We start from the raw sequence: 10,935 nt of genomic DNA, 5'->3' as shown, positions 1-10,935 counted from the left end.
TCAATTATATTTTTCTAAGACTTTCGAAGATATAATTTTTTAAGGTTTAAACTTCCAGACATAAAACAATTTTTTTTAGAATTTTATTTAATATACCATCTCCTTACTGATTACGATATGCTGAGATTTTCGAGAGCTTAATAGTTTCTCGCGGATTCAGATCAAGATTTAATAAAAGACAAATAGAAATACAAAAGAAAATGTTTAAAAAGAAAGAAATTTGGGGCAAATATATCCAGAAAAGATTTTTAATCGTCAATTAAAACCGTGAAAGTTTTAGAAACGATATTAAATTCCGATCTATTATTGATCTCTCTCTCTCTCACACTCAGTCCCTTTCTCTAGCCATTATTAATGCTAGCAGCGATATTGCTTTTTAACATCTGGAACCGTCCTGGGATTGGCCGGTTACACTGCGCATTCGCGAGAACATTACATCCCTTATCCCTTTATATCGCGAGCCATATCAGCCATACGATCCCCTCGGCGTCTATCCGCTATCGCGGCTGCACGGTCCGTCGTAGCACGTAGTCGACGATTTCGTCGTCCGTGTAATTACAACGTAAGTACGCTCCGCCACGTTATGAGCACATTCCGCTACATCTCGAAGTCTCTTTGAGATACTCCAGGATCGCTTTTTTTTATCGATCGTCCGCCGCGGAAGTGCGTATGTGTGTGCGTGATGTTCGCCGTGACATATATTATGTCGGGAGTCGGGACACCATATGACAATTTTTATATTATCGATTTTCATTTATTTTTACTTAATGAAAAGGACTCCGCCCTAATTATATAAAAAATGGCATCTCGGTAAAATCGGCTAATATTTTTATATGTTGTAGCTCTATACCGAACAAAAAATGTAATGGGCTTGAAGTTAAATAATGGATAGTTTTTGAGCTACATCCAGTCAAATACGAAAAATTCCGGTTCTGCGAGTATTATGTTCCTATTCTCCTAATAAAATGGAAGAGGTAGAGGACTGGTCCCATGTGTATGTGTGTGTGTGTGTGTGTGTGAGAACGTGTGCATGCGTGACGTCCATGTCGTTCTGGGACTTCTGGGTTATCTGGGTCGTCCTGGGTTATGCCAAGAGAGTAGTAGTTCAAAAACTCCGTTATTTAACTTTTAGCCCATTACATTTTTTATTCAGTAGGTAGTAGATCATATAAGCTACAAAACATATTAAAAAATTGATTTCACCGAGACCCCATTTCCTATATAATTAGTGCGGGGTCCTTTGCCGCGTGTCTCGAGACCCCGTTAACATTCGCATTGCCTTCGTTTAATAATTTAATTTAAAAAGCGTAACTGGACGATCGTCCTTTTTTCTCTTTTCGACTAAACGGGTCGGTGACTTTTGTCGGTAAGTCGAAATCTCGTTTCAGAACCCGTCGTCATGCCATCGGTTCGCAGGATGATCCTGGGCCACGTTATGTCCGACTTGTGCCACAAGATGTACCGCCGGAAGAAGCTGCAGGGCGACTTGCTCGAGACACCAATGAAGAGGTGTCTCTCCACCTTCGACATCACGTTGCTCGGTGAATATACCTTTGCGACTCGAATAAATCAACTTTGTGTGACGGAATTATAAAAAAATATATATTTTTTATATATAATGCGTCTTGTAACTGGCTTCGTGCGTGCGAGCGATATGCAACTTGCGATTGTCGCGGTGTGATGATAAGCGTAATGGTCCGGAATAATAGCCTTGAGTGAAAGATACATATGTGGCGTTAGACAACAATAATGCACGGACTATTAATGTAAATAATAATAATGCTGTGTATAGGAGGAATTACGTATCGATATTACATGTAACTTACTGAACACTTGATAATATTAATTACCACGGTCCTGTACCTATAATTATATATTATACATATGCATAACGAGTCGGACTTCCAGGCGTGGGTCATATGGTCGGCGCTGGAATTTACGTGCTAACGGGTGCGGTCGCGCACGACATAGCTGGACCTGGGGTGATGTTCAGCTTCCTCGTGGCTGGTTTCGCTTCCATTTTGGCGGCCCTTTGTTACGCCGAACTGGCCGCTCGAGTACCGAAAGCGGGCAGCGCGTACATCTACACTTACGTCGCCATCGGCGAGTTTTGGGCCTTTATCGTAGGATGGAACCTTATCTTGGAGCACATGATCGGTACGAACCTATCTTTTCGCGGAGAACCTGAAGGATTTACCGACAAGAAGTAAAAAATGAACAAGAAAATCGAATTAGATTGAGTCAAATATTAAATTAGCGCTAAAATTAAATCAGATTGGCAATTAATGACTTTTTATTGTGTTAATTAGGCGCGGCGTCCGTGGCGAGAGCTTGGAGCGGATACGTGGATTCGTTGACAGGCGGTGCGATTAGCAATTATACTCGCGACGTGATGGGTGAATGGACCATGGGAGAACCGCTGGGCACCTACCCGGATGTCCTAGCTTGCGGATTATGTCTGGTTTACGCGATGCTCTTGGGAGTAGGGGTGAAGACTTCGGCAACGGTCAACTCGTTGCTGACCATCATCAACCTCGCGGTGATGGGTCTGTTCGTCGTTCTGGGCATTTATTACGCGGACATTACAAACTGGAGCAGCCAGAACGGTGGTTTTCTACCATATGGTTTCGGCGGCATAATCACGGGTGGGTTATCTCAAGTAGATTGATTAAACAAATGCGACGGAAAATATAGGGGGATTCGTGAGGATTATGGAGGATAATAGAGATTTATGTACAAGGAAAATGGTTTCTGTATCTTTTGTGATATTCGCCGGTTGAAACGAAGACGTTAAATCCTGATGCGTTATTCAGGTGCAGCAACGTGTTTCTACGCCTACGTCGGCTTCGACTCGATCGCGACTGCCGGAGAGGAGGCTCGCGATCCAGGACGGAGTATCCCGCTGGCGACGATGCTCTCGATGGCGATAGTAATTGTTGGATATATGCTGGTCAGCGGCGCCCTGACACTGGTCGTGCCGTATTGGGAGATTAATGTTACCGCCGCTCTGCCGGAAGCCTTTTCGTCCAGGGGTATCCCGTGGGCTAAATATGTGATAAGGCGAGCAATTTTATTTTTCTATAACTCTACTCGATAAATTTATAACATAGACGTTCTTTTCACGAAATTTCTTTATGACAAAAACTAGTAAAAATAAAAATACTGTAGGCACCATTCTTTCTTTCATCATTTTTATTCTATATTTCTATAGCGATACCAAGAGATCTCACAACCAAGTCGCGCTGTATTCAAATTAAAAATACTCTAATCTTATAATGTAATATATTAAAAAGATATAAGTATATTATAATAAAGGACGATTTAATTAATTTTTTAAGATGTGCTAATCGAAAGTGGCTTTTGCAGTGTGGGTGCCCTTTGCGGAATGACGACGACTCTTTTCGGATCTTTGTTCTCCCTCCCAAGGACGATATACTCCATGGCGAACGACGGTCTGTTATTCGGCTTCCTCGGTCGTATCAGCGAGCGCACGCAAGTACCGGTGTGCAATCTCATCATAAGTGGAGTGCTCAGTGCTTTAATCGCTCTGGTGTTCGATCTCAAACATCTGGTGGAGTTTATGTCGATCGGGACTCTGCTCGCGTACAGCATCGTGGCGATTAGCATTATCCTGCTGAGGTATCTGCCCGAGCACGAGCAATCGTCCGATCCGCCCGAGCATCAGTCCAGCGTTGATACGCCCAGCAGTGGCTGTTCCTCGCCACCTACGGAGGAAGCGGACTCCAGCAGCATCGCGTCTAAGTCCGAAGTGAGTGTGCCGCCAGGGCTTTTGATTAAATTTAGGATGCTTTAATTGCGGCTCACGGTACAACTTCAAAATATTTGATTTAATTCTGTAAAAAAATGTAATAAATTTTGATTCGAAAAATCTATAAGTGCCGTTCTAATATAATAACATTGCGCCAAGCAATTCTTGGATCTTTTATAACAGATTATTAATAAATCATTCGTAATTATAGCTGCTGTGCGAAGGATCTAGCAGATTCAAGCCGCGATACGCCTGGATGGAGGACTGGCTATGGCTGCCGAATTACGGTACTCGTCACATGAGACCTCTCATATGCGCTTGTTTGATTATTTACACGACAAGCTGCGGCTTCCTCAGTACTTTTATGATAATAGCGTTCGAAACGTCAGTTTCGTTTACGAAGAGCGATTACCTCTTTGCAGCGAGTTATCTTCCGCTACCCATCGCGAGTGAGTTTATCTCAATTTTTTTCCGGTTTTGTACACGACAGAAGAAATATTGTACTCAACCGTATTTGTTTGTTGTTTGCTCGCAGGTCTCTTCGTAATTGCCGCTCACAAACAAAATCCACCCACCGGGAAATTCCAAATACCGCTGGTGCCCTTGATACCAGCGTTAAGCATTCTCTTCAACGTCGGTCTGATAATGCACCTGTCTGCAATGACGTGGATACGGTTTTTCGTATGGATGACAATCGGTACGTTGATTATAATCATGTATCGTTCATATAAATAAGATATGAATTAAAAATGCAAAAGTAGATATACTCCATATAATTTTCAATGAATCTCAACTTCTCTAATTTCTCTTCTTTCTCCAGGGATGATGATCTACTTTCTATATGGCATCCATTATAGTAAAGAAGCCGTCACTACGCTAAACTCATATTCCGGTTTGATGGCCACCTCAGAAGCTGAGAAAGGCACAAAGTGGGGATCTACGTTACGAGTTAGCCCGAAGAGTGACAAGACACCTATTCTGAGCGACCAAGAACTTGTTGACTAGAAATAAGTTATACATTTTTATCAATTGTTTTCCCTATCTAGCTCGCCGGTGGAGCCGCGGAAAAGGCTTGAATTTTAAAAGTAAAATAACGTTTAAGCTGTCAACAACGAAATATTCGTACGTAAGACTGTATGCAATGCGATATATAACGCAGACTAGTGCAACGGAATACAGAACAACATATTTAATCTTTAACTTTTATTAGTTTTAATGTGGTTAACGCACAATTAATGCGCTCGGCTACTTAAATGACACAATGTGTTTTATATGTAAAATTTATTTTTCGATTATATTCGTCACACTTGTTACTTCGGCGGCTCCACTTTACATGTTGCTTGAAATTCAAAGTTTATGGAATATATTTTGTAAATATTTTTCCTTTAGAAGACCTTTTTAACTTATGCATTTTGAACTCCTCGAGAAAGTTTTTGTCTGGTACAAAAAATCTATTTTCGTACTTAGCTTTATCTTGTTCGACAGCGATTCCATATAATTTTAAGCTCGTACCTTTACTTCTTAGCACGATCAACGAAACATTATCGTTCTTTCCTGTCTAGATGACTATTATTTACACAATCGCAAGATTAAGCGATATGTGTTTTACGAAACATTGTGTTTCGTGTTGCAACGAATTCGGAGAGAGAAAAATGTAACTTATCTTATTGTTAGTTTATCTATTATATATTTTATTACGCACAAATTCGATCATCAACGGGAACTCATCATTTCTTATTTCGTATATTTTAACACAAGTATCGATTAAGAATACGATAGCAAGGAAACATATTTTCTTTATGTTGTCATGACACGAATATGACTAATGTCTCCCGTTATCAATTATATTTAAATTTAATAAATAACAATAATTTTGTATCTTGATTTGGCATTTTACGTTCGTGCAATCGAATCTAGAATTGTTTCTTGGGAACGGATAGATCTAATGATTTATGAATCATTTATTAATCTCACAATAGACTCATTCTTATTACAATTGTGTGAGTTAAGAACAATTTATATATACGTTAAAAATGGGTATTATTCATTCTCTTGATTCAGTCGATTTATGAAATAGTGAAGCCGCAAAGGATAATTAGAGCGTAATCCGCTTCGCGAGAAATATTTATTCTGATACCAAAAAAAATATCTATTTACGTGATAATGCATTATTGTTTAGAATCTATAATTTATGTGTGTATTGTATACACACGTATTGTGCATGACAAGTATAATTACATGGTATTATGTGAAAAGTATCCGTAATAACAATATAACGTAATATCGATGTATTAACGATAGAGGTCGTTAAGATGATCTACAAGACACAAGAGGTATATTTAAACGACATATAGTTTAGTATGCAAGTTGAATTTATTTATTAAGAGTCGTTTATATCGTTTTAATGTAAAAATAAATGGTAAATATAGATTAGCAATGCAATTCAAAAGCAACAGACGATATATATTCCGCAACTGATGATTATTATTGCAATTAAGATGCGTCTTAAGGATGGAGTGATCTCGAACAGGAACATCGACAAACGGATTAAAAGTCCAATTATTTATTTACAAAAATATTTCTTAGCGAGTAATTCTCCGCAACCTATCATCACTGAATTACTTAAAATTGACACAAATTCCTGCATGTTGATGTAAAGTAATCGTGCGATCGAAAGTTTTAATTCCTTACAGTGATACAAACGTTCGTACAATTGATTCTCGTTATAGCAGTGCACAATATTGTCTTCATGCAACAAATTAACCGTTTATAATACCTGCGCGAGTGACGTCTGTCCACAGGGATATTTAAAGATGTAACTGTATCTGGTTACTCATATTCATACCTGATAATTCATTTCCATGGCTGTGACTGCGTTTATTTCTCTACATTGCCGTCAGGAAGGTACAAGAGAATTCAAATAAAACTTATACATCAGGCCCAACTTCTTATATGAAAAACTTTTATTAACATCCTGCGTTAAATATTCGTCATGCGTTTTTTATGCGTACGTAAAATACTTTTAGATGTATTTACAATAGAAACTGCGAACATGCGTCGCACACACGTCTTCGTCTGTTTTACAAAACTTCTATGAAATATCTGTAAGTATATTCCGTGCAAAATATTAATATTTGAAACAATACGCTGTTCGCATACAGAAAGAGAGATAACATATTGCAAGTTTATGCGCGCATAAAAAATGTTATCTAAATGAAATATATAATAACGCTTTGTAAAAAAATAACAGGTTCCGCTTCTGTTGTAATGCATCATTTCGGAAAACATCTGACTCGTTGATTGTTATAAATAAATATGCATATATAACAAGTATATATGTATATATATGGAAAATACGTATGTCATAATACATATTTTCTTATCATATATATATATAATAAATAACATTTTACTAATGTTAAATATACGATATATACTAATATGTATTATTTAAATATTTTAATGTCACTCTAAATCATATCTCGATCATTACTCGAAGGAACTAAGGATGACAACCGTTACAGATCCTTTTATTATATATATATATATATATATATATATATATACACATATGCACGGAATGTTGTTAATTATTTGAGATTATATAATATTACAAGTTTTCTCTTTGTGGAATCTGTACTATATATATTCTATAATAGATGTTGCTTCCCGAGGCGAATGGATCGTTATCGATTCACCTCGCGCACATTCTCATAAAACTGGAACACTTGGTAAACGTATAGGAAATGATGCATGCACATGCCCTACATATGGGTTAATATATAGTGTGTCCATATAGTTCCTATGGGAATCCGTGTCAACGCGATTGTTAAGCAAATTAGACTAAACTTTGCCTTGATTCATGATACAATAATTTCAAAGTTATCAATTTATCTCAATATACCTCATGATGAGCACTTTTAGTAGCAGGTTTAGCACCAGCGCAAACAGTAATGACTAATTGTTACGGTAAAAAAAAAGGAACTATACTGGATACACTGTATGTGCAACGACGCATCGAAAAGAATTTCCTAATAGTTTTACAGGTACCAGTGTTAACGGATTTATAACACTGTGCTGATATGTTACCTGTTGGTACGGGTAAGTACGATTTTCCAAGCGGACATTGATTTCGACTGTAATATATTAATTTTTCTACGACCCCACCTAAGCCAGGAGAAACCTATGATTAAGCAGAGGATGCTCTCTATGTAATAACCGTCGAGCTGCATAACGCAAACACCGTTATTGGTATTCGCACAAAGCTGAAAATGCGATAAACAATTTTTACGTTGGTTATTTCTCTATGTAGCATAATAAAATTAAAAAAAGACAGCCAATGCGCTGCAACCAACCTCTCGCTCCGTAATTGTGCTACAGTCATTTGCGTAGTCGGTACTGCATTGTCTGAATGTTAAAGGATCGACAAACCAAAGCGCGGCAGTGGCAGGCCAATTTCCACCAAGATTGCACAAGGTATTGAGTAATGTCATGTATGTGCCACCAACTGCCGGATCGCTCACTTTCGCGAAGAAAGCCATCGATGCGACGAACATACTACTTGCAGAAATCTAAAGTGTAAAAAGGCACATTACAGTTGAATCTAAATCGAACATCCATCGAGGAGATTTATAGAGTTTATATAATATTTACCTGATGTATAAAGTAGATGCCTATCAATATCACAAAATAATAAGCTGGAACATGTCCATTGACTACAAGGAACGGTGTAACCCACACCAACAACGCTGCTATCAAGCCGAAAGCTAACCTGTATTGTTTAAATTTATAAGTGTCATCCAATTAAAATCTATCATCTATAAATCATATATTAATTACCTATAGGGCATAGCTTTCATGTAAACGTCCATAGGTCTGGGCCCAGCAGTATATTTCGAGATTATTAACGGCAAAATTATTTGTAACGGTATCATGGGCACGGCCATAAAAGCAAATTTCTCTTTAGGAAAACCGGCTTCTATGAGCTTCAAACTGGTTACAGCGTCGCATGCTGAAAATCCGATCTGCAGAATGAAACAATCGAGTAAATATAATGAAATTTATGCCACAAATTATAATTGCAAATGAGTAGTATTCAACCTTCGCAGTTAAGAGAAATATAATTGTGGTCTTTATGGTTGGTAATTTAACTATGTCCCACAGTAATTTGTATGCATGTTTAATATCCATATTTAGCTCTTCGCCCTTTGAAACTCTGCCTTTGTCCTCATGCTTAAACAACGCAATGAACGTTGTCGTAACAATAAACGTCCAGCCCCAGAAATATAAAAATCCTACAAACAAAACATGCTTGTTACAATTCAAATACATGTTTAATATAAACAATAATCTTTTCAATTGCTAGGCCCATCTTACCAGGCAGAGTCAGTATGCCTTCCTCAGAAGGGGTTGACCTTAAGTAACTATTACAAAATTCAGCGGACTCCAGCGAAATAAACAAAACATATCCAATAAAGTAGCCCGCCGTTTGGCCGACGCTGTTACACGTAGACGCATATCCGACGTTGCACCTTGATGGATAAATCACAATTAAGCAAATTTTATAATTGTAAATATATGACGCGTGTACACAAGGTTTGGATACTTTGCAAAAGTACCTTTTAAGCATCGTGAGCGCCCATCCATCTACTACGATGTCCTGAGTCGCTGCGAGCACATTCAGGAAGAAGAATAACGCAGTCAACATCTCGATGTTGGGCTTTTCGTGCTCTTTGCCCAACCAGTGCTCTACATAATTCGACAAGAGGAGCATGAATATGCCCATCAAGTACTGAGTGGGAATCAACCAGGTCTTTCTCCTTCCAAACTTTTGGGAAAAAATAGAGTCCACTATGGGCGCCCAGAAGAGCTTCAACGAAAATGGCCATTGCACGAAACTAAATTCTGCCTGTGTCAACAAGTAAAAGGTGCATTACTTTCAGTTTTGCATGACTATTAAAACCTGTAACTTTTCAATATAATTCAAAGAATATATATTAGTACTATTTGGTCAAATAAGTTCTAGAAACCAGTTCTAGGAATATTCTGTATATTAAATGACAAATGTTTTACATGGTACCAGTAAAGAATTATGTCTCAAAGCTTCTTTCATTATTCTTATTTAACTTTGATTTTAATAATCAAATAAATCAGGATAAACGTCGAAGAAATCAATCTCTTCAAGCACATCAATCCTACCATCGAACAAATATTTGTAAAATACCACAGCAACTTGGAAAAACTGGACCGCGCGAATGCTTTCCTTAATCAGCATTCTCCCATCTGTTTTTCTCATCATTAACAATGCAAGCTAATTGTGCGTCGTGGAGGAAAGCTTTCGCGTACCTGTTGCCGATACGAAACCCCTCGGTTCTGCAACAACATAGGGATCGAGCCGCACAACCCCAACGGGATACCCTGCAGCAGGTACAAGAAGAACAGGATCGCGATGCTCTTCTCGTCCCCTCGCAGATCGGAGGGCTCCTGGACGTTGCTCGAGTCGACGACGCCGTCCTCCGCCATCCGGTTCCCCTTATCCAGCTTCCTCCTCATATTGACATCCATACGGAGTCGATCAGCAACGAATACTCACCGCTCGCGCACCGCTGGATGTGATTTTTCAAGGTTATCGCCGATTAGGTTAGAATCCACTTGTCACCGCATATCGCGGAACGCGACAGGACGTCGGGTACCCGTCGACGACGACGAACGAGCGAGTGACTTACGCTGGCCGAGTCGTCGTTGACGACGCGATCACCGCGGGATACATAACCTGTCGCTGCCACCCCGCGGTTACGGTCGCGAAACGAAACAAAACGCCGAAATGACAGTTCGCGACGTTAAATTCGGTTCTCCACCTTGCTTTTTACATCGACATCGCGACGACGGGAACGTCGTCGGAAAGGGAAGCGAAGCGTCAGCTCGCACGACGACGAGAACTTGAAACCGCTGACTGCTCCAAACAGTCCAAACGCTGTCGCGTTGCCACGTTCAGCGTTCAGCCACGTTGCCCCCAGTTGCCCCTTATTAGGGACACGTCAGTTATACACTTTGTTTTTTTTCTGTCCGCGCAACGTCACGTGCGCGCGACCTCTGGTGCGACACTGCTCGACGCATACCGGATGAGGACAGACAAGGACAGATGGAGCGCGGAGGCGCCACCTTGC

The 10,935-nt window shown here is 39.4% G+C and overlaps 2 protein-coding genes across 2 annotated transcripts; one reads left to right on the top strand and one right to left on the bottom strand.

Moving 5' to 3' along the window:
- The first annotated feature begins 419 nt into the window (after window positions 1–419).
- Window positions 420–6,713, top strand: LOC139768790 (cationic amino acid transporter 4). Its single transcript, XM_071699343.1, has 9 exons — window positions 420–562; window positions 1,389–1,541; window positions 1,909–2,157; window positions 2,310–2,645; window positions 2,814–3,060; window positions 3,367–3,769; window positions 3,981–4,218; window positions 4,305–4,466; window positions 4,590–6,713. Exons 2-9 carry the CDS (start codon window positions 1,400–1,402, stop codon window positions 4,772–4,774), a joined length of 1,962 nt encoding a protein of 653 aa, XP_071555444.1. The 5' UTR covers window positions 420–562; window positions 1,389–1,399; the 3' UTR covers window positions 4,775–6,713.
- A 1-nt stretch (window position 6,714) lies between these two features.
- LOC139768792 (acetyl-coenzyme A transporter 1) lies at window positions 6,715–10,825 on the bottom strand. Its single transcript, XM_071699346.1, has 8 exons — window positions 10,115–10,825; window positions 9,388–9,677; window positions 9,146–9,300; window positions 8,870–9,063; window positions 8,609–8,793; window positions 8,423–8,540; window positions 8,125–8,340; window positions 6,715–8,034 (listed from the first exon to the last, which is right to left on the bottom strand). The coding sequence occupies exons 1-8, from the start codon at window positions 10,331–10,333 to the stop codon at window positions 7,855–7,857; spliced, it is 1,557 nt and encodes a 518-aa protein (XP_071555447.1). The 5' UTR covers window positions 10,334–10,825; the 3' UTR covers window positions 6,715–7,854.
- Window positions 10,826–10,935: the final 110 nt, after the last annotated feature.

The sequence above is a fragment of the Temnothorax nylanderi genome, unplaced genomic scaffold (genome assembly GCF_030848795.1).
Source record: "Temnothorax nylanderi isolate EJ_2023f unplaced genomic scaffold, tnyl_v1.0 TNYL_tig0018_pilon, whole genome shotgun sequence".
Lineage (NCBI taxonomy): Eukaryota > Metazoa > Arthropoda > Insecta > Hymenoptera > Formicidae > Temnothorax > Temnothorax nylanderi.
The sequence above is the reverse complement of the archived record's forward strand: the minus strand, read 5'-3'. Positions and strand labels throughout refer to the sequence as shown.